A 23,384-nucleotide genomic window follows, 5' to 3' on the forward strand; every position below is an offset into this window, starting at 1 on the left:
CTTCTTTATTCTCACGCCATGCCCATAATATCAGCAGCTCTCTTAGGAATAGAACATTGAACATGTATAGCACCAGTGGTGGACCCAGAAAATAATACGAAGGGGGGCGAAAATTTAACAAATCTAACTTATAGAATTTTAAATAAAATATAATTTAACAAGTATACTAAATTAACGAATTTAACATAAATTACTTCATTGCCATGTGCAATGTCAACAATGAAAAGTAGGAGAATCACAATCTTAAACCAAAAAACATGTACAGCGGTCTCAAGAGATGCACCCATTAAATAATTTTAATAACAAATATAATCACATAACTAAAATAAATCCAAAAAAGGGGAAAGCTCGTAGAATCTAAATCAGGCGAGCACCTAAAACTAACATCATAAAGTTCCATAATCTCCACATCACTATAGACCCATATACTTCAGTTATCAAGCACCATAAAGCTAAACAAATAAATTCCAAAAATTATTGCAACTCATTACCGATCATCAACAAGATGAAATCAATGCAACTCATTTCAGATCCAAAGGGCACACAATACTAGTTTTGCTAAAGTAACCCACCAGTTATGAAAAATAAAATATATTATGTATTTTTGTGGGGATGTAAACATTTTTTTCAGATTTTAGAGGGGGGCGGCCGCCCATGCACGCCCCCCATGTAGGTCCGCCCATGTATAGCACATTGTAGGGCATTACCGCATTATTCATTTTTTAATTTAGTATTTTAGGTTACTTGCCAAGTGTTTTTTTTTTTTTTTGGGTAAATACTTGTCAAGTGTTTTATTCATCGTTAGTAATATTTAATTTTTTAAATAGAATTTAAATTTGATGTATTGTCAGTGTAAACTTTTTATTATTATCTAATGATGTATTGAATATAATCAAAAAGGTTAAGCTTTTTAAATGTAATACTTAGTTTTAACCATTTAGAAATATTATATAATTAAATGATGATATAAAAAGTTTTACAAATAAAATATAATAAAATTAAATATTTTTAAGTATTTATAATAAATAAATATGTAGTAACTTACTTTAAATACTGCACCAATATGGATATCATAATAATAGTGGTGGTGGTAGAATAAAAAAGAAGAAGATTGAATCAGTCAATTTTAGCTCATTTAAAAGTTAAATTTATTTTATTGATTTGAACTTTAATCACTTTAGAATTCTTAAGATGTTTAAATTTAATAAGGTAATATTGAATACTATATTAATTGAATCTTTTATACTCTTACTTAAGTAAGGATTTATAACTTTATATAAATTTTTACATTATATTTTTTTGGTGCATTATTTTCACATATATTAAGTTACACAAAAATAATTTGGGCAAATTAAAAATAAAATAAAATGTTTATATAATACTTATGAGTTTAGTGTTTGTCATTTTAAATGACATAAAATTATGTCATTTTAAGAGAGAGATCGACACAAGGAATGAAAATAATGGGAGAGAAAGTGAATGATTTTTTTTAATTTAAATTTTAAATAAAAATTATTTTTTTGTGTCTATCTCTTTCTTAAAATGACATAATTTTATGTCATTTAAAATGATAAACACTTTTTCCAATATTTATATATATACAGAGAGAGACGATAAATAAACTAAAGATCTATAAGTTTGACTTATTTAATAAATAAAAATTTATATAATTAATTTAAAAAAAAAAAATCGCAAGCATAGAATCACAATTCACAATTGGCTTAAATGATTCCGAGTCTTAAGCAAAGAAAAGAAGAGAATCTTTTTGGTTTACTTTTTGTTGCACTTTCTGGAGTGAGATGGCGAAAATGGAAAGAGACGAAATAAAATAAAGCAAGTAAAAGCACGAATGTATGTGGCGCAGAGCCCTCGCATTACTGACCATCATTATTATTGTTATTTGATTTATTTATTTCGTTTTCCAAGACCCAAAGTACAAAAGGGATTCTCAGTACCAGCATATTCCTCCGAATGTTCTATTTTCCTCCAAAACATTAATCATTATTTTGGTATTCTTCTAGCACACAGAACCATAATCTAGTTTTACATTACCCATCACATTCACCAATTAATATTAATATCAAAGCTAAAATTATTGTTGTATATATTTATTTATCTTAGATAAAAAGGTCTTTACATATTGTAGCCATGTCACAATTTTAATAATTGGGTCATTTAAACTATTACACAAATTTTGGGTTCAAGAGTTGCTGTTTCTTCATCTGTATTACTAATCGGTGGCTATATATATATGGTACAAAATATAATATTTACAAGTTATATCTGTGCCCTTGTTTTCAGTTATAAGTAAGTCTAGGTAAGTAGCATTGCTGCAATGAATAATAGTTCTTATTAAGAGGAAAAGGTAGCATCAGTTCAATTATTATGTATGACTGTAAATCATTACTGATTAGCACTTATCAAGTGGTATTATTTTAATGTAATGCACATGAAAATAATAAGATGCTGGACGACAAATCAATCCCGTATCACTACGCTCCCCACTATTGAAGTGATTACAACCTTAGAATTTGAAATAAATATTTTAATCGCACAGAGCCACAGAGTGACCCTGACCTCTAATCATTGATGAGATTGCGATTTAACTTTAATTTTGGGCCGTAAATAGTTTTTGCATTCTTCAGATTGTCGTATTAGGAAAAATATAATTAAGGAAAATAATTACTGTATTTTTAATTACGATATTTCATTTTCTTCAAATAGATTAATTGAAATCTGTGACCGATCTGAGATTTTATACAAACAGTTATTTTTGATAAAGTAGCACGGTGAAAACTATTAGTCTTGTTAAATACTATTTTTGTCAGCTTTTTTCTTTCTTTCTTACATGACATTGTTAGTCAATACTTTATAATCTCGATGAGATTTCGAAATGATCTCAGAAGGTTTGTTAATTTTAATTATTGTAATGAAAACTTTAAAATTCTTCAAATAGATTAATGAGCCAGTCAAATAATGTAAAAGTAATGAATTTTACCCACATAGGACGGCAAAATAAGCGACCAACGAGAAACATCACACTGTAGGGAAGGCTGTAAAGATAGGTAATATGTCATTCTCATTCATCAATCGACTATTGAAAAATTAGTTAATTGATACACAAAAATCAACTTAAACCTTTGATGAAACAGAGAGAGAAGAGAGATAGTTTCAGAAAATAAAAATTAGAGTAAAGTTTTTTTTGAGTCCATAACAGAAAATACGGCCTTATTTTAGTCCCTTATAAAAAAATTAGTCTCGAAGTCTCTAAGAAATTTAAAGTGGACGCATTTAGTTGAAATCGTGGTTCCTCACAAATTTAAAAAAAAACTCATATTAATCACTCAAAACTAAATGGGTCCACTTTAAATTTCATAGGAACCAGATAACTATTTTTTTTTTTGTAAGGGACTAAAGTAAGGATAATATTTTTTGTTAGGACCCAAAAAAAACTTTACTCAAAAAAAATAAAATAAAAAAGAAGTGAATGACATATATTAACATTGTGAGGTATGTAAAAAATACTTCTAGGTGAGTGTAACTGTCATTCCTCTAAATTAGTTAAGTTTATATGGGGAGAATGACTAATTTATTTTTATTATAATAAATTATTTATTAAGTTATTTTATTTTTAAGAATCTTCATCAATATATCTTATTTTAATAAAAGTTGATAACTTTTGACTATATGGATTCCACAAATGAAACACATAATATTTGTGGGATTCACATAACCATGTGAAAAATGACCAATCTATATTTATTGTAAGACTTATTTATTAATTTATCCCTCTATTGTCACACTTGTCATCATCACATGACTAGATATCATGTTATCAAAAAAAAAAAAAATGCCTGACTTTTGTCAAAATAAAATATATTAATAAATAATTTTGAGAATAGGATAAATTATTAAATATTTTTTAAAATAATAATAAATTGATCAATCTGCCTTATGAATGTGTGGAGCTCTCAAGAAGATATGGTTTATTTAACATTTGTATTAGATAATTTGATCTGCAAAACATTTTTAGATTTCAAGCAGTAAATATTTTTTACTCACATACACACTAAGGACGAATATAAGTAAAGACTAAATTTGATCACGGTGTTTTACTATTAATTGTAAAGGATTTTATGTGATTACTGACACCTTTCATATATTTAAGTTGTTTGCTCTCAAATATTGTTTTTTTGCTGCATTTGTTCAATGATAATGAATATTTTTTTTTCTTTACGTAGTTATTGAAGGCTTTTAAAGACTTGCGTAAAGTACTCAAATGTACCTAATGCATATTGAATATCAAGCAAGATCAATGATCTTAGACCTACTCAACGTGTATAAAATTGATAAATCCACTTGCAACAATATCAAGAAGAATGGAATGGACATTATTCCAAGTCTACACCTAAAAACCAACCGTTTGAGACTAACATGCTCCTTCTTAATTTGCTGCTTCTCTTGAGACATAAGTTGTGTGTGTATTGGAATGCTTTAGTTGAATTGCATCTTCCAACTAGCTTGTTTGTATCTCCGAACATCTTATACACGTGGCAGTTTTAATTTTTAAATGGAAAAGTACGACGTTAACTTTAATTGATAAATTAAATAACTAGAATAAATAAAAGTGAATTCAACAAAAACATTAAAATTACAATAAATGTGTAAGAAATAAAAATAAAAAAATGAACTGTTTGAAACTATTAGAATTTTCACATTCAAAGTGAAAGATATCAACATGTTGACATGTTACTCACTAACTTAATTTTTACAAATCAGATCATTTTATTTTAGGTTTCATATGATTTAGTAGAAAAGATAAAGCTAGGAAAGAAAAAGAAAAAGAAAAAAGTTGAATTTACACGAAGGGCGGCAACAGGAATCTTTTCCATACGCACCGAAATATGTACTGCGTTGATACGAAACGGTAGGCCTGGAGATGCGTGCAAAGCTCTTCGTGTGAAAAAATCTAACATATTGTCCTCGTACTTAGTACTTACGTTCTATCAATAAAAACATAATACATCAGTTGATGTATTTTATAAAAAAAAAATATTAATAAATTTAATATTATAATTATATTAGGAAGGATCCGTTTACAATTTCTTTTATAAATTTTTACAAATTACATTATGTACTCTCGGGAGAATATAGTATAACTTAATGTTCTCCCGAAAGAACATAACGTAGTTTATAAACCAAAAGTTTCTAAATATAAATCTTTCATAATTATATATTTTATAATTTATAAAATATATTTTATAATTTTATTTGGAATTAAAGTCGTACTGAATACTCAGGTGTCAGGTAATTTTTTAATTTCTGGGCGTTTGGTAGAGGAAATGTTTTTTTTATTCGGGAATCTCAATTTTCAAAAATATAATTTTTACATTCAGTTTACGATAATATTCAAAAATTTAAAATTTAAAAAAATTCAATTTTTCGAAAATCTTGAAGAATGACGTATACCAAACGCCCACTGATTCGTTAGTTTCTCTAGCCGTGTAAATAAATAATTTATTATTATGACTATTTTTTCATTTAAAATAACACTACTACATGTCTTTAAAAATAATAAATATATTTTTCATAATTTATATATTTAATTAAATTGATAATTTTAAAATAAATATATAACTGAAATAGAAATAAAAAATTTATATAAATTTAATTTGATAAAATAATATTTTCAACAGTTCATTTTTTTGGTTTATAATTTATCGGTTATTAATTTGGGAAAAGTGTTTGTCATTTTAAATAAATGACACAATCTTGTGTTATTTTTATTGAAATTAAGTCCTTTTGGTGTGTTTTGTCATTTTATTTTTTATAAAATCAGGAAGAAAAAAAAAACAAAGAAGAGAGAATGTAAAAACATACCAAAATGACGTAATTTCATTAAAAATAATATAACTTGTGATAAGTTATTCTACCTAACATTTTTTCTGTCTGCCTTTACCTACCACTCTAAAATATCATTAGATCAGAATCTTAACTAACATTTATCTTTCTTTTCTATTTCTTTGGGATTCTGATCTAACTGTGTTTTAGAGTGGTAAGCAAAGTTAAGCAGAAAAAATGATAGGTAGAATAACTTATCTCATATAACTTTGTGTCATTATTTGAAGTGATAAATTATTTTATCTACTATTTTTTCTCCCTACTTTCACCTGCCATGTTTCAACACACAGTAATATCATAATCTCAACAAAACACTTTTTCCTGTTAATTTTGTTTCAATTCTTCCTCTAAATAATTGTAATATTTCACCCTTTGAAATAACAAATCTCCTTCAATTTGTCTTTCTTACCGTAATAAAAAAAACCAAACAGTGTGCTTTCTCTTTGACATGGTTTTGTTGGTGGCCACGGCTTACGGCTCTCTGAAATGTGTATATAAATAGGGAATAGGTGGTGTCTCCTTTCACCTCCAAATCCAATTCCATTGTAGCCACCCCACCATTACTACTTTAACTGCCATTCTTCTTTCCCTCTTGTTCTTTTCAAGTTTCAACTGTAAATAAAATCCATTCATAAGCTTCAGGGAGCTAGAGAAACCACCACCTTAAGGAATATACTCTTTGATCCAACAATCCCCTTCTCTTTTTATTATATATTCATCATATTAACACTCTAAATTACTTCCTCTTCCTCATTTTTTTTCTCTCTCTTTCTCTTTCTCTTTCACTTTCTCTCTGATCCCAAAAGATAAAAATTCCAACTTTGATATGCAAGTATCAGCAGAACTTCAACGCCACCATCACCACAAGCAGCAAAGGCACCAAGACACCCAGATGTGTAGGAAGATCCAACTCAGTATCTCCTCTCATCCCACCTCCGCCGCCGACGGTGGTTGTGACAAGGTGGACGGCGAGGATCTCTTCATCCCACCCCTCAATTTCGCCATGGTTGATAATGGCATTTTTCGCTCTGGCTTCCCTGAACCCGCTAACTTCTCCTTCCTCCAAACCCTTGGCCTCCGCTCCATCATGTGCGTATATACACCTGAATCCCTCCCCTATGCATTTTTTATTTTTTCTTACATGTGTTTTGGGCTCATTTTCAAATACCCAATTCCTTAATTATTAGTAAATTCTTTTCCTTGCATGCTATTACTGATTCCTTGTTTAATTGGTTTTTTTTGTAGTTATTTGTGCCCTGAGCCATATCCGGAGGCCAACATGGAGTTCCTCAAGTCAAATGGGATCAGCCTTTATCAGTTTGGGATTGAGGGTCATAAGGTGTGTATCTAATATCTATGTCCTTTAACCTCTCTCTTTTTATTGATGTTATGAGCTGATTTGGTTTTGGTTATTTCCATTTTGGGGGGATTGTGCTTGTTCTATGTCTTGATAATTTGCAGAGTTTACCGGAAAAAAAAAAAAAAAAAAAACTTGCACAAAGATCAATGGACATCTAATCCAATTGATCTGTCGTTTATCATCTGTAAATTTTTTCTTCAAGTTGGTGGGGTGGTTAATTTGGGACCTGGGGAAATGGGACCATTACACGAGTGTTGTGGCTTCAAGTACTGTTTAATCAAATGGGTTGCTGTAACAGGGCTTAGTAGGAGTATAAAGGGGTCGCAAAGCTAGTTATTGTCATTATTATTTCTTCAACTAGTTCAATTACTGTTCTTTGATTCTTCTTGATGTAACTTCTCAAAATGTCCCAACTTTATTTGGTGCTTTAAAAAAAAATATTTTTTTTGGAGACTTATGCTTGCTAAATTCTATTATCACAGCTTTTTAGGTATCATTATTATATTGGCATGTCATTTTTGACCTTGTTATTGCTCATGATTGGACCCATTGCTTTTTTTTTCTTGATCATTTTTTTATGTAAAATAGTATTCTTCAATCTTCATCCGTGAGTGCAAGCGAAAGTATATCAACTTTAGAATATAATCACGCTTGATGGAATCCAAGTTGGCCGGTCAAGTTTTTTCCTTGGTTTCTTAAATTATCACAATCATTTGTTTTTTTGAATAATCAATGGCTTGGACGTCATAGATTATACTTGGAGTCTTTATAATGGGATCACTATGAAAATGTTAAAAACCGATTCTGTTTAAAAGCACAGATCTGCCATCTGATAATGCAAGTACAAGTTAAAGAAAGGGGAAAGGAGTTAATAATAGTTCAGAAGTAGCACCAAAATCACGATCAACCCTAGGAAAGACAAGGAGATAATGTTAGGGAAAAACATTTGGAAATGGAAATTTATGTGTTATTGGTTGGATTAGGGCATAAAGTGTGTTGAATTGATATAGAGAATCCTTCGTCCTTTATGATATTGTTGAACTTCTGAGTCTCTATTCCATGAACGTTGTTTTGGATATTAAATTATGGACCAATCTTTCTTCTAAATGTCTAGGAAAACTAGGAGAAGCAGTACTTTTATTGAGGCAATCCTTGATTGTGATACTGATATCTAACTTGCCTTAGTTTCCTTGATTTTGGAATCGTTTTCTAGCCTTGTTTCCCATCTCAGTTTCTTCTAATTTTCACGTTTATCTAATATCTGGCTCCATTAATGGAAAAGGTGAATGATCAGATGAATGGGAATTGAGTAAAAGATTTCTTTCCACTTGTGTTTTTTGTTTAAGATTAAGGTCTGGATAGATTGGCAATAGCTTCTTTTGGATCCCATAATTTGTTCAGTCAATCAGTATCAGCAGAAATTGCTAAACATTATCTTCAAATTGTATCAGCAACACCCTCTTCTATTCCCTCCAATTTTACCAATAAGTAATTTAGTGGATAAAAAGTGATAAAAGGAACTTTTATTTTATGTTGACTTAGCAAGCTCTTGATAATGTGAAATCGTATTTAACCTTGTGAAACTTGTTCATCCAGGAGCCTTTTGTAAACATCCCAGAGGACACAATCCGTGAAGCACTAAAAGTTCTCCTAGGTATGCTATAGCTCTTTAATCTTAACTGCAGTTTCAAGTTTCAACAACTCATTTTGCTAATAATAACTTTTGGTGATCAATAATGCAGATGTCAGGAACCACCCAGTTATAATTCACTGTAAGCGGGGAAAGGTGAGATTTTTGCTAGATTTTTTTCAATTAATAATATCTACCTGATAATGGATTTTCTTGTTAACGTATGTAATTTATTCCTTTCTTTCTGTGTGCAGCACCGAACAGGTTGTTTGGTAGGATGCTATAGAAAATTGCAAAAATGGTGCTTGTCATCTGTCTTTGATGAGTACCAGCGCTTTGCAGCTGCTAAAGCAAGAGTTTCAGATCAGAGGTTTGTAGAGTTGTTTGATATTTCCAGCATGAAGCATTTGCCCTTACCATTTTCATGTTTGAAGAGGTAACAGACCAATTTATGCTAAGTTGGGTTCCCTTTCTTTAGCTTAAAGTGAATCCAAGATTCTTCATTGGAATAAATAGGAAAAGGTGATGAACTCCTTCCATGCATTGCAGCGGCAAAGGAATAATTCTTCTTCTTCTTCCATTTTTTAGAAATAAAATAAGAAAACTTCAGAAAAAGTCGAGCATTGCCAGTATATGTATGAGTTAAAATTCTTCCCAATTCCCCCTCCCTCCCTCCCTTCTTGGCCCTTAGTGTGCCTCACCTTTTGTTCTATTTTTTCTCTCTTGGTTTTGGGTATTCTTTGCTGCTCTCCATTCATCAGCAATGAGTGTAGATATCTCTTGATTTTTTCTCGAGGCTCAGAGAAATTCAAGAAAGCTAGACAAGCCTTGTTTATCTACCCAAAAATCTTGATGTGTAGTCCATCAGAGAAACTTATAAATTTTATTTCCTAGATTATTGTTATTGCTTTTCTGATTTTGACTGGATATAAGCCCAGTTAACACAGTATGGATGGTTATTATTCTCTTGCGGTAATTGCAAGCTGGCAGATAACATGGTAGAATTCTGGAGGGACCTGCATATATTTGCATTTAAAGAATGTGCCTGATTACCATAAATATAAGTGAGGAAAATTCATGCACCGTTTATAAAATCCTGTGAATTTATAAATAAATAAATAAAAAACTGTAGATGATCATAGCTGTTAAATACATTTATTTCCTTTTAAGGCAAAAATAATTCATGCAATATCAACCATTGGATGATTAACTACACCTCCTGGACTTCTAAAAACAACTCCAGAGGATCAGGGTTAAAAGTAAAATCTCAGTGGAAAAAAATTTGATCATGGTAAAACACATTGTGAAATACAAAGGAACTAAATTTTTAGCTAAATTCTCTTTTATAAGTTTCACTTGGCTTTCTTTTGAAAAAGGTTAGAACATTTATTAATTTTTGGTGAAGTGATATTATAACCCTGTAATCTGGATTTTCTTACACTTCATTCTTTACAAGTTTTTTTCTTCCCTCTTTTCACTTTATCTTGTATTTTTAATTTCTAAATACAAGTATGTTTGTTTGTGTGTGTTTTTTCTCAGTATAGTGAAACGGTAAACCTTGAGTTTCTCTTACTGTCTTTCCGAGTTTTGCTATGATAGTTTTATTTCTTAATTTATAAAAATTATTTTAACCAAAAGACATTTTCTGAAATCTTGACTTAACTAGAAGCAGAAATTTATTGTCAAAAAATATTTAGAAATAATATTACATAAATTTTTTTCCATGTATACAGACTTATATATAATATTATTTTAAAAATAAATGTGTTCTACGTATTTTTGAATTTTGACTAAAAACATTATTATTTTTATTTTTTATATGACTGCATACATTATTTGAAACTCCGATTGATTAACATAAACAAAGTCACTTTTTGGGCTTGGTCTCTGGTGAGCGTTGCTTTTCATGACGACTTATATTTGTTGATGAGAAAACCTACAAAACTTTAACAATTGTGTGTGTGTACACACACACACACATATATATATATATAATCATGATTTTAACCATTCATATTTTTTTATTAATGATTCTTCTTCTTTTTGAAGTGAATCTCATACTTCAAAATAGTTAAATTCGTAAGCAAACTATTCGATAACTTAAACAAGCGCGTGCTATTAGAGAAAAAAATATGAAAGGTGGGTATAGAAAATGAAATTATTATATCTTATAGTCCTTCCGTAATAATAATAAGAAGAAATTTTAGGCATCAAACTTCATAGATAAGGAAAAGAACTTACAAAATGTTAGTGTAAAAAAGTTTTATATATTTGAATGAAATGATGGAATATCACATTATAATTTAATAAAGTTGACATAAATCTAATCATTAGTATAATCAAACTCATTAAATACCACATCATATTGGATCACAATATATAAAATTTTTACATTGAAAATGTATTAAAATAAAATTATAAGTAGAAAAATCAAACTTTCTTTTTCATCTCTTTTAACTCAATATCTATTATCACTATATGTTTGGTCTTATTTCATAGTCATCACTATTCTTTCTCTTTATCAAATTTTTCATAAATGTAGAAACACTAAATGAGTTATATGAAAATCATAGTAATATAAATATATAGTAAGTTATTTACGTGCTCAGATACATAATTCACATCCCAAAAGATTTAACCAATTAACATATCTTTTCTAAAATTCTTTATGATTACTATTTTATTTGACAAATGAATTGAGTTTTTTTACGTGACTTCTTTTTAGATTGGAGGAAAACTGAGGAATGGTTGGAAATGGCGATGGTAGTGGAATAAAGGCTTAATCACAAAAGACATGGTTGTGCTCATCTTTCACAGCTGAGCCTTGTGGCATTTACCTTGGGCTTAAGGCATATGTTGGTTGGATGTTACTCTCAGACATGCTCTTTGCTGCGAATGTGAAGGAAACTTTTCTTTGCGGATTGGTTGGCCAATTAGAATCTTTTGCAGGATTTTGGGTTCAAGAGGCCTCCAGCCTACCTTGGAGTTGGATTTTCCCTGTTCTAGCATTGTAGTTAGTTGAGTGTCCTAGAAATTTGCAGTGCCTATCATACTAAATTTTATCAAAGTTGACATGTGCAATGAAAATTTATATATGTAGGAATTAAATAACTTTTATGCATGTTATATTTAATCCTCGAGCTTTGCCCTGTTTATGTGAAATTACAAATAAAAATTAGATACCTGCCTAAGCTTTATCAAGTGACATAGGAGATTACTTCATCCTAAATTTGAGTTGCAACCATTGCCTTTTTCACTTTAGTTAATCACTGCATTGCGGGAGTTCTTCGCCAAATTAAAGCGCCAATTAAGAGTCCTGTATCCAAATGTGCTTAAAAAATGGTGTTATAATTAAACCCCCACGACTGATAAATATTAATTAAAAGTCATAAGGAAATTTGAGTTTAATGACAGAAAAGCCATTGGTCCCATTACTCAAGTGCTGTAGCACACCGAGTTGGTAACAAGGAGAGCAATTAGCGTTCAGAAAAATGTGTATATATATAGGAATAAGTGTGGACTTGTGTAGTGTAGTATCAATAATCAATCAGTATAATAACCTGCACACTTTAATATTAGCAATTTATTTGTATCTTCTTTAACCAGGTCTGGCTTGGGGCATGGAGGGTAGTTGACAAATCTTGTGTCCTTCTTGAGGTATCCTTTCTCAACTCCAAGATTCTCACATAACAAGTCTAACAGCTCCTCTGCTTCTTTCTCTAACCTTTCTGCACCATTACCTCAAGTAATTTAGAAAATTGGGGAAGATGTAGTTTTACTTCAGAAGTGCTCATGCCCATCTTGTATGTTTGTTTTGTGGTCATCATTTGATGTGGAGATGCTCTAAAGGAAATAATGAAACAAAAATCATATTTGGAGCAATGTTCGGAACCTTGAGGATTATGTAAAAAATTACTTGAACTCAAAACCTCAAGGAATGAGAGCCTTTTAATAATTTATATTATTCTCTAAGAGAAGATACAGGGTAAGTGATAGGATTTGGATTCTTTCTTGGAGAATAGAGGTTGAAGATGAGAGAGAAAAACAAAGTTAAGAAGAAAGAGGAGAACGAGGTGAAAATGAGTAGTTTATTTCAAATAGAAAATGGATTTACAATATTCCACATCTTGTACACAATTCCCTTTTCCTTTTTATACACCAACTAAAGTAATTTGTTACAACAAACTCAGAATTATTCTTAACCATTGAATTATTTACTACCCTTTATCCATTATTTGCCATTCTTGCTCCTTGCTCATATCAGTAAGGTGGCTCTTATGACTGTGTTTTGGAAGAGTAACAATAAGAAGAAATGGAAACGTTTCTGTCCTTGTAGGTCCCGCTAGATATTTGACAAGTATCCTCACATGGTATATGAGATGCTTGTGCAAAGGAGTGAGATTCAGCATGATAATGACACATTTATCTCACGTTAATGATACAGGGATATATATAACCCCATAAATTAGCCTCAGAGGTTGGCACAACGGACGTGACCGATTTTGAGCACAATTCAACGGTTACAATTGCAAGGTGCTCGAATGCACCCTCCCCAAAAGCCACCAGTACACTCTATTATTAACTCTTGTCTTTCTTGAATACAACCAACACCAAGTTCCTTTGATGTATTGCGAAAACTCTCAACCTCTTAGCCAATGACATCTTCTGGTAATTGTGGCGAAGCACAACACCGCATATCTTGAGCTCCATTTCCTAAACTAAGTATATTTCTCAATCGTGATTCTTTAACGTCAATTTATACTTTGGCTAATTGATAGTTTCTCCAATTAGACGTTTCCTTAACAAGTCTCATCTTAAAGCATTTTTGTTATAGGAGGATGTACATCCATGAAAAGTAACTGAAGACTTGGACTAACATCCAATTTAATTAAACTCAATTTCCTCCAGTTCGTAGCCTAATTTTAATAAATAGTCATATCTAGTGTTGGAACATTAGAGTATCCATGCATAGCTATCACATAGATGATTTTTTTCATCATTTGAGAAACAAGGTCATTCAAGCATCTTTTATTCGTGTAGTCCATTGGCACTAGAGGAACAAGATGTTGGAGTAGGAAATCCTTCTTCAGTCAAAGACCCATATGGTGGTGCACTATAAGCCAGCAATAATACAAATATCCAGTTTAATTGAGTCCACTAGTTGCTGCTTGCTATTATCCCAAAAAAGTGGTCCTATTTTTGTTTAGTTTGTTAAACCAGAAGAAATTGTCCAAATTGTGACAAAATAAATAATTGCACACAAAAGAATCACTATTGGCTACACGAAACTGTGTAATTGAGCACATGTTTGGTAAGCTACCTGGCCCAAAAAACGCATATAATTGCGGTGGGTCCAAACTTGAGCTTTGGACAATTCAAAGTTAAGGTTTATCAGTTATGTATGACTTATGAGTGAGGGCGGACTTTAAGAAAAGGGTTTCTGAATGAAAAGCAATGTTTTCCTAATCAGAATGGTCATGTTTTATAAATATATGTGTATATTTTTAAGGAGTTAAATGTTTATCGTATTATAGAAGATAAATTTTATTTTCTGTATACACATAAAAGTATGTGGAGTCCATGTGAGAGGAAGAGATAAAAAGAAAAAATATGAGCTCCATGTATTTTTATGTGTGTAGAAAATAAATTTATTTTCTATAACATGAGAAATAATAAATTGTATTTTTAAATGGGAAAAATATTTCTTTGATAACAGAATATAAAATTATTTCCTGCAACTTCGAAATATTATCGTTGTGGGGTTTAAGATTAAAAATAAAATATATTTTAGTAAAATTTATAACATAAGAGGAAAGTAAAATTTCTAAAATGCCCTTTATTTATAACATAGGAACAACATTAATCCCTTTTTTTTTTATGAAGGACATTAATCCCTTTTTAAATATATAAAAATATGTAAACAAAGAAGTACACACATATATATATATATATGATTAAATTTTTTAAAAACATTAAAATAAAATCTAAATTTTAATTAAAATATTTCTTTAAAACATAGACATTAAATAAATCTCGTGGTGTATAAATATATGCTACACTAAATATAATTTTGCAAGTGAAAATAATTTTAATATGGAAGAATACAAGAAAAAAAATACAATATTAATACTTATTTAAAAAATGACATAAGTGGTTGAGTGGTGAGGTATGTTTTATCTAGCCAAAAAGCCACCGGTTTAATTAATTAGGTTGTTTCTTTAGGGTTTTTTTACCCTTTTGTTGTTTATTAATTAATTAATAATTATTTTGCCCTTTATTGAAAATTATCTATTAATTTATCCTTCTTTAATCGATTAAATTGAAGATTTAATCGATTAAATAGTCAAAACTGAAAAAAATCGTTGACTTGAAGATTTAATTGATTAAATCTTTAAATTTAATCGATTAAATTAAATTTGCGTTTCAAAAAAAGTGCGTTGCAACCTGCACAACGAAACCCAGAAAAGCAGAAACGAAGCTGAGAATCGGGATCCACCACATTTTTTTTGTCTCACGCGAAATTTCTTTGAGAGGAATAGTACTAGTAATCAAGTTGATACTTGGCAATGAAATAACAAGGCTTGTGTCTGCCTTTGATTTTCTTTGTTGAAGGTTTAATCGATTAAGTTGAAGATTTAATCGATTAAATCTTCAAGTCAATGATTTTTTTTCATTTTTGACCATTTAATCGATTAAATCTCCAACTTAATCGATTAAAGAGGAGGAGATTGGTAGATAATTTTTAATAAGAGACAAAATAATTATTAATTAATTAATGAAGAACAAAAGGGTAAAAAAAAAACCCGCTTCTTTATTATAAGACGATCGTGAACTCGAATTTGGATACATTTTTTTTTTATAAAATTATAAGGATAAAATTGTGTATAAACAATTTATATTTTTACCATCACAAAGTCAGGAAATTTATTGGAAAATTTTCCCAATAGATCCTCATATGTTTTTTTTTTAGTACAATCATATGTTTCTTTTTAACCCGACATAGTAAGGAATAGAAAAAAAAAATAATTAAAATATTATAAACAACCAGCTTAATTGGTTGTAAGCTGCCCGAGCATGGTTTGTTTGATTAAATGTCACTTTTGGAAATACCAGTTGTCTGAAAGTTCAACTAGTCGGTCCAGCCAGGTTTGAATACTACCGTGTGAAGTATGCCACATAATATTCTTGCCAACGGTAATGAACAATAATATTTGTATATCATTCTTGAATTGATAAAAATGTCATAGTCAAACACTAATAAATTTATATGGGATTGATACTTTCTCATAGCTCATAAGTATCTGCAGATGAGAATATCTTGAGACGACGATGTTTGTAAAAGAGATGATGTATGTGGACAGTGACAACATAACAGTATAAAAGTGATTAGATTATATTTGTAGACTTTATCTATTATTTATAAAATTTACCTATAGCTAATAACATTCTAGGCATTTAATAATCTATGAACCTAATAAACCACTGTCTTAATGTCACGATAGTAATGTCATTAATAAGAGAATATTTTCCTAATTTGTGTGATTGCCTTATATTGGGCGTTTAGATATGTAGGTCGATAATAATTCTCTTGCATTTTTTCAATAAAATAAGAGAAACACGTATTCTGACATTTTTTTTTTCCCCCCTAAGTAGTGTGGTGCAAAAAAGTTAAAATATAATATGTAATAATCATTTTACAATTCTAATAGGATATTTATACGTCGATGCATGATACTACAAGTATAATTGGATAAATAGTTGAGTCACAATTTTTTTTTATATTATTTACTGTTTGACGATCGACGCAAGGAATTAAACTATATATTTGTGATATCTATAAAGGGACAGGATCCGTTTACAAATTTTTTTTGCAATTACACTAATGTAGGACCGGTCGTACACTGTGTGATTAATGTAGGACCGGTCCTACATAGTGTAGTTTGTAAGAGTTTGTAAACAAAAAAAGTTTATAAATATAACCTGCCTCATCTATAAATATAATAATACAAAATGTATTATAATATTATTTATATTATACATGATTTGTACGTGATAAAATTGAGATGATGAAAGAGCAAAGATAAAAGGCCTTTTATGGACCACATTTTATTTATAACGTAATTTAATGGATGAAAAAATTAAAAAATTTATGTTGTCCTTTTTGATTATTTTAATAATTAAACAAAGGACAACTTTTTGGTGGAGGAGAAATTTTTGTTTACTCGGGAATCATAATTTTCAGAAATATGGTGAAAAAATAAGTTTTTCGAAAATGTTACTAAAAAGTTATTTGATAGACCAAAATATTCTCAAAAATATTGGGTTAATTTTTTTGATGTTATATTTGGTTGTGTTAAATTTTTTCTTGCTATGAAAATCAAAGAATACCACCCCTGGGTAGTATTATTGGATAGTATTTTCAGAAAATTTTACACACAAATAAAAATCCCTTAAAAAAAATTCCGAAAATTTTACACACCAAATATGGATAATAAGATTATCACCTCCAGTTTTTCGAAAATCCTCAAAAAAAAAAAATTCTACCAAACGCACACTCATTGTGTTCCTTTAAAACAGAGAAATTTTAAAATATTTGCAGATGGTATGTCTCATAGCTTAGTAGCAGTAACTTATGGATAGTTAATAATGATTAAAAATTACACATTTTAGTTTGCTTTTGCCACCCCCACACTTTTTTAAAGGGCGAAAAAGGTTGCTTTATCACTAGGTACTTAACACTATCAAAGAAGCAATCTTTAAAAACCGTGAGAAGTGCTTCCCTTATACAAATATATTCATATTTATATGCGTTTAAGTTCCTTTTTGTCCAAATTGTCATGCTATGTCTGCCTTTATTTGGTGGAAAATTTTCTGGCTAATGTTATGATTGTGAGCAAATGACAGGCTTCATCCCTCCCAAAATGCTAGCTTTCAGCTTTAACAGCATGTTTGGATGAGCTTCCAAAAAGAGATTTTTTTTATAAAAATAAAAAATATTTAGATTTTTAAAAAAATATTTGATTTTTAAAAATGTCTTTGTCTTTTGATTTCTGCTTTTTTATAGAGACTAATTTTTTTTTTGATAATCTGAAGCCAAAAATTTTAACTTAAAAAAAAAAGATTTTAAACTTTTTTTTATGAATTTTGCTTATTAAACAAAAAAAAAGGTAACCAAACAAACTTTTTTTAAGAAATATTTTTTTTTTCTGAAAAAAAAAAACAACAACTTTGGGAGAAAAACAAACTCTTTGAAAAAACATACTACAAAAGTGGGTTCTCCACTTTCCGAAGTTGGAATGCTTACATGAATGTCAAGCTCCTATGTCTTAAAGAAATCACGTAGTGGACATTATGCTATTATTCAAATGTATTCAGGCTTTAATTTGTGGTTCTTGTCTCTTCTTTAACCTGCGAGTTATGTTATTTAAATTTTTTAAAGCAAACTATAATAATATAGTTATATACAGATGTTCTCATTAAATTCAAATTTAATCACATTTATAACAATAATTATTATAAAATCCAATAATTACGGGAGTTTATAATGGGCGATGTTGGACTTTGTTGATATCTAGAGCATGGTAAGTAAAATTTCTTGGATTTGGCAGTTAAACGGATAATCTTCTTTATTTTTTCTGCAAAGAACAGGGGCTTGCAAGGGTCACTATATTTATTTTAAATTCGACTTGTATCGTCTTCCCACAATCCCACGTGACTATTTACTTTATATTTGCTCTCCAATCCGTAATATAATTCTTGTTCCTTTTTAACATACATCACTACGACACTATCGTTGGTGGTCCAAAACCCAACTTGCTAATTTCGATCTCATATCAAGTCAGAGAACGTATAAGGAAAGTGTGCAGTAACACTGTTACGTTTGTACAAATTTTTATTCAGATTATCACATCAACAGCCATGCATACAAGTAATTCGCTACACAGTGTAGCGAAATATGCCACGTCAGAATGCACAGAATCAAAAATGTCACATGTCAAATTTTGAGAAATTCGCTACATAGGCTAGCGAATTTCTCAAAATTTGACATGTGTCATTTTTGATTCTGACGTGGCATATTTCGCTACACTGTGCAGCGAATTACTTGCATGCATAATTCGCTACAATGTGTAGCGAATTATGCCACGTGGCATTTTGGCAAAATTTACTGTTGACGTGACAGTCTAGTAATTTTTTTGTCCACAAAATTGTCACTGTTCCAAGGTGTGCATAGGGCCTAGAGGCAATAAATAATTTTGCTAATAATTATGACATCTGATTTTTTTCTTCAAACATTATAGCAAATATAATAATTATATTCATTCGAGAAACACTTTTTTTTTTTTTTTTTTCTGTGGTACAGTCATTCGAGAAACATATGCTAATATGCATCTGCCTATGAGGCTTTTTTTTTTTTTTTTTTTTTGTCTTTGTTCACTAATCCCAAGGAAAACATCATGGTATTTATAGTAAAACATATTTAAACAGTTGCAATTGGACCGGGTTTGACATTTGATTCTTTCAGGGCTTCAAATCTTGGTTCCTTGTCCTGGAACTTCAACCTAGCATAGAGATTCATGTAGTCTTCAAACACAAATTTTGGGTACACTTGGCTTTTCTCCCCTGTCTCTCTCTCCAATAATTCTGGAGCAGGGTAGATAACAGCATCACTGCCAGGGTTGTAGAATGAGGCTATGGACATCCTGGTCCCATCAGTTTGTGCTATCACTCGGTGCTCCACACTCTTGTACTTACCATTGGTGATTACCTGTTTTTACCAAGGAAATTTTTTTTGTTAAGAGTTACGATCTTGAATCTAACTTGTTTGTGGAAATGTCTATTAGGCATATATGTTGAAAGGACATAAATTTACCTCAAGCTGGTCACCGAGGTTGACAACAATGGAATGGCGCATTGGGGGCACATCCACCCACTGTCCATCTTTGAGAAGCTGTAGGCCACTGACCTTGTCATCCTGGAAGAGAAGGATAATCCCACCAGCATCTGTGTGGGCACGAAGACCCTTAACCATGTCTGGCTTAGGGCATGGAGGGTAGTTGGCAACCTTGGTGCCAAAAGTTGGTCCTCTTGATCCATAGAAGACCTTCTTGAGGTATCCTTTTTCAAGTCCAAGATTCTCACATAACAAGTCTAACAGCTCCTCTGCTAGTTTCTCTAACCTCAAAGCAAATTCCTTCATCACCTCCCTGCACCATTACCTCAAGTAATTTAGAAAATTGGGTAAGAGAAAATTTACAGCTGCAGTTTTTTTCTGAAGGGCACAGGTCCATCTTGTGTTATTTGTTTTGTAGTCATCATTTGGTGATGTGTAGATGCTCTAAAGGAAATAATGAAACAAAAATCATATATGGAGCAATGTTCAAAATTGAACTTCTGCTCCTATGTGTATGGGATCTCTGTTTATATCCATTTTGTCAACTCAAAATCACGGTGCAAATTCTGTATCAACGTGCGTTACTTGTATTTTTGCAATATTTATGTCATGCAATGTGTATGTTACCTGTACTCATCACTGAGATCAGGGATCTCCGAAATGTTTGATTCAGGAAGGTGACGCAGGTGGAAGGTGCTCTCCCAGTCCATATCTTTGACCTCAGTTTGGACAGCCTCTAGGCCTTTGCTTGCCACTAATTCCTTGAACCTCTGTTCCATGCATTTCTTGTAGTGCTCTTTGGTCAAACTCTCCACAGTGTCCATCAGGTCATGGGGTAAGCCATGATTCACCAGCTACAGTTTTGAGATCAAACAATAAGAAGAGACAAGTACCAAGAAAATCACAAGAACTAAACAAGAAGAGATATTTGGAGGGCAATGCAGAAATTAATGAGGTAATAAAAGCTTTGGTTGGGTTCTTGAGGTACCTCAAAGAATCCCCAGTTCTCACAAGCATCCTTAATTTTCTCCATGGTATCTTTCCTCCCCTCACCATTGAGCTTCTCCAAGCTGATCACTGGGAAGTTCTTCATCTCTTGAACTCAAATAAACTCTCTTTCTACCAAAAAATAAACACTCTTTCTGTCTGCCTCTTTCTCTATTGCTTTATGCAGAATAGAGTTTGGTAGCATGGTATTTATAGACCTGTAGATTAGGCCGAACCCCAACAAAAAATAAAAAAATTCTCATTTAAAAATTGCATGAATATATTGTAATTAACTGCTTTATGCAGCATTGTCTTTATCTTAGCTTTTGTACATATCCCAGCTAACGTTTCTTTTGGTTACGTAGTTGAATTGTCTTACCACGTTGGGGTAGGTTGGACCCACTTGGTGGCTGATTTCTTCTCTTGAAAGTTTGACCACAATCAAACCAGCTCCTCCACCCAATTCTCAAATTTTCTTTTCTCTTGACCTTTATTTTTGGGTCATGTGAAGGTAATTTCTAGGAAGGAGCTTAGCAACTTCAGTTACCAAATCATAGCATCCAAGCTTTAGAAATTAATTGAAGTTTGATTAGATAAATTTGGGCAAAAAAAAAATTTAAATATTATTTTTTTAATAAATATTTACAAAAATATAGTCATTTTAAAGGTAAATACAAATTTATAGCACTCAAACACGTCACACAGAGACGTGACCGGTTGGAGAAAGACACTCTCCACAAAGGGCGTGTTTTATGAGAGAAACACTCCCCACAAGAGGCGTGACTCACCAGGTGCTGACATGTGGCACAAAAAGTCAATAGTTTGATTGTAAAACTTTGAACGTCCATAACTTTTGCCTCGGGTGTCCGAATTAGGTAATTTTTTTTATTCCACACAACTTTTCGAATCTACGCAATGACACCTCATTTGGCATATTTTGTCTCTCACAAAGAAGTTTAAATTTACAACAATGATATTATAAGAATGTTTAAACCCATATTAATAAAGAGAAAATCACTGTCATGATTAGAAACATCCATAATAAAGATCTTTATGATTATGGTACCATTGTTGCAAATTGAAATTATATTTATGAGAGACTAAACTTCAACTTAAATAACATCGTTCACACTCACAGATATCAAAATATGCAAAACGAGCACGAGGAAACATCTTTTGAAAAAAAAAATTTGACCAAGTATTCTCCGGGATTTGCCAACACGTTCATCTCAAAAAGTTATGCGGAATAAATAAGAAACCTAATTCAGGCAAACTTTTGAGACCAAGTCCCCTCGAGTGCCTGAATCAGATTTTTTTTTTCCATAACTTTTTGAGACGAACGTGTTGGCAAGTTCTAGTTAGTCAAATTTATTTTCAAAAAATGCTTCCTTGTGCTCCGTTTTACATATTTTATATCTGTGAGTGGGAACGATGTTATTTAAGTTGAAGTTTCTCTCTCATAAATATAATTTCAATTTGCAACAATGGTACCATAATCATAAGGATCTTTAATAGGAATGTTTCTAATCATTAGGGATGTGCATGGATCGAACTGAACCAGATTTTTTGAAAAACCGAACCGAATTGGTTTAAATGGTTCGGTTCGAAAATGGTTCGGCTCGGCTCAAAACTGGTTCGGTTTGGAAGTGGTTCGGTTCGGTTCGGAACCGATTCGGGTCAACCCTCTTTTAAAAAGAAAAAAAATTAAAAAATTAAAAATAAAATTATAAAAATCAATTTAGTTCGGTTTGAAAATAGTTCAGTTCGGAAACGGTTCGATTCGATTCAAAATGGTTCGGTTCTTAAACTAGTTCTAAAAACCGATTCAGTTCATGAACTAGTTCTTTAAAAACCGGTTCGGTTCATGAACTGGTTTTTAAAAACCGGTTATTTTAAGGGCGGATCGGTTCGGTTCAATTTTTTGGTTATTTTACACACCATACTAATCATGATAGTGATTTTCTTTTTATTAATCTGGGTTTAAACGTTCTTATAGTATTATTGTTGTAAATTCAAACTTTTTGTGAGAGACAAAATATGCCAAATATGGTGTCATTGCGTAGATCTCGAAAAGTTATGTGGAATCAAATATTTTTTTTACCTAATTCGGACACTGGAGTCAAAAGTTATAGGCTTCCAAAGTTTTACAGTCAAACTGTTGACTTTTTGTGCCACGTGTCAGCACATGGTGAGTGACGCCCCTTGTGGGGAGTGTCTCTATCATAAAACACACCCTCTATGGGGAGTGTCTCTCTCCAACCGATCACGCCCTATGTGAGGCGTGTTTTAGTGCTATAAATTTGTATTATTTAAAATGACTATGTTGTCGTAAATATTTATTAAAAAAACAATTGGGAACTTCGTTCCCTCAACTCGGCTAAGCAGCCTTTTGCGGAAGTCAGTCAACAAGATTGTGTATCTTGGATCTCGGCAATCTTACCTCGGCCTGAACTTCACCAGGTCGGGCAGCGCAGCCGAAAAACAAAAAACACAAAAGGGGGGGGGAGAGAGAGAACATAAGCAATTTTTAACGTGGAAAAACATTCTCCAATAAAGAAGTAAAAACCCACGGGACCTAGTCCATTCAAACATCGACTATGAAAATAATGGGTACA

General features: G+C 31.2%; 2 protein-coding genes across 3 annotated transcripts; one reads left to right on the forward strand and one right to left on the reverse strand.

Annotated features, from left to right (window-relative positions):
- Window positions 1–6,640: 6,640 nt before the first annotated feature.
- On the forward strand, window positions 6,641–11,747 carry LOC133315944 (probable tyrosine-protein phosphatase DSP4). 2 transcript variants are annotated; one of them, XM_061517631.1, is made up of 6 exons: window positions 6,641–6,990; window positions 7,147–7,240; window positions 8,858–8,915; window positions 9,004–9,047; window positions 9,146–9,261; window positions 11,617–11,747. In XM_061517631.1, the coding sequence occupies exons 1-6, from the start codon at window positions 6,728–6,730 to the stop codon at window positions 11,630–11,632; spliced, it is 591 nt and encodes a 196-aa protein (XP_061373615.1). In that variant the 5' UTR covers window positions 6,641–6,727; the 3' UTR covers window positions 11,633–11,747. The 2 variants fall into 2 exon arrangements, with proteins under 2 accessions (XP_061373615.1, XP_061373614.1); XM_061517630.1 differs by lacking the exon at window positions 11,617–11,747 and having other exon boundaries at window positions 9,146–9,781.
- A 7,467-nt stretch (window positions 11,748–19,214) lies between these two features.
- Window positions 19,215–20,937, reverse strand: LOC133315939 (1-aminocyclopropane-1-carboxylate oxidase). Its single transcript, XM_061517626.1, has 4 exons — window positions 20,771–20,937; window positions 20,410–20,636; window positions 19,762–20,095; window positions 19,215–19,656 (listed from the first exon to the last, which is right to left on the reverse strand). The coding sequence occupies exons 1-4, from the start codon at window positions 20,873–20,875 to the stop codon at window positions 19,369–19,371; spliced, it is 954 nt and encodes a 317-aa protein (XP_061373610.1). The 5' UTR covers window positions 20,876–20,937; the 3' UTR covers window positions 19,215–19,368.
- Between the last annotated feature and the right edge of the window lie 2,447 nt (window positions 20,938–23,384).

This window comes from Gastrolobium bilobum, unplaced genomic scaffold, assembly GCF_033153095.1.
Source record: "Gastrolobium bilobum isolate Gb01-03AN ecotype WA unplaced genomic scaffold, APGP_CSIRO_Gbil_v1 utg4923, whole genome shotgun sequence".
Taxonomy (NCBI): Eukaryota; Viridiplantae; Streptophyta; class Magnoliopsida; order Fabales; family Fabaceae; genus Gastrolobium; species Gastrolobium bilobum.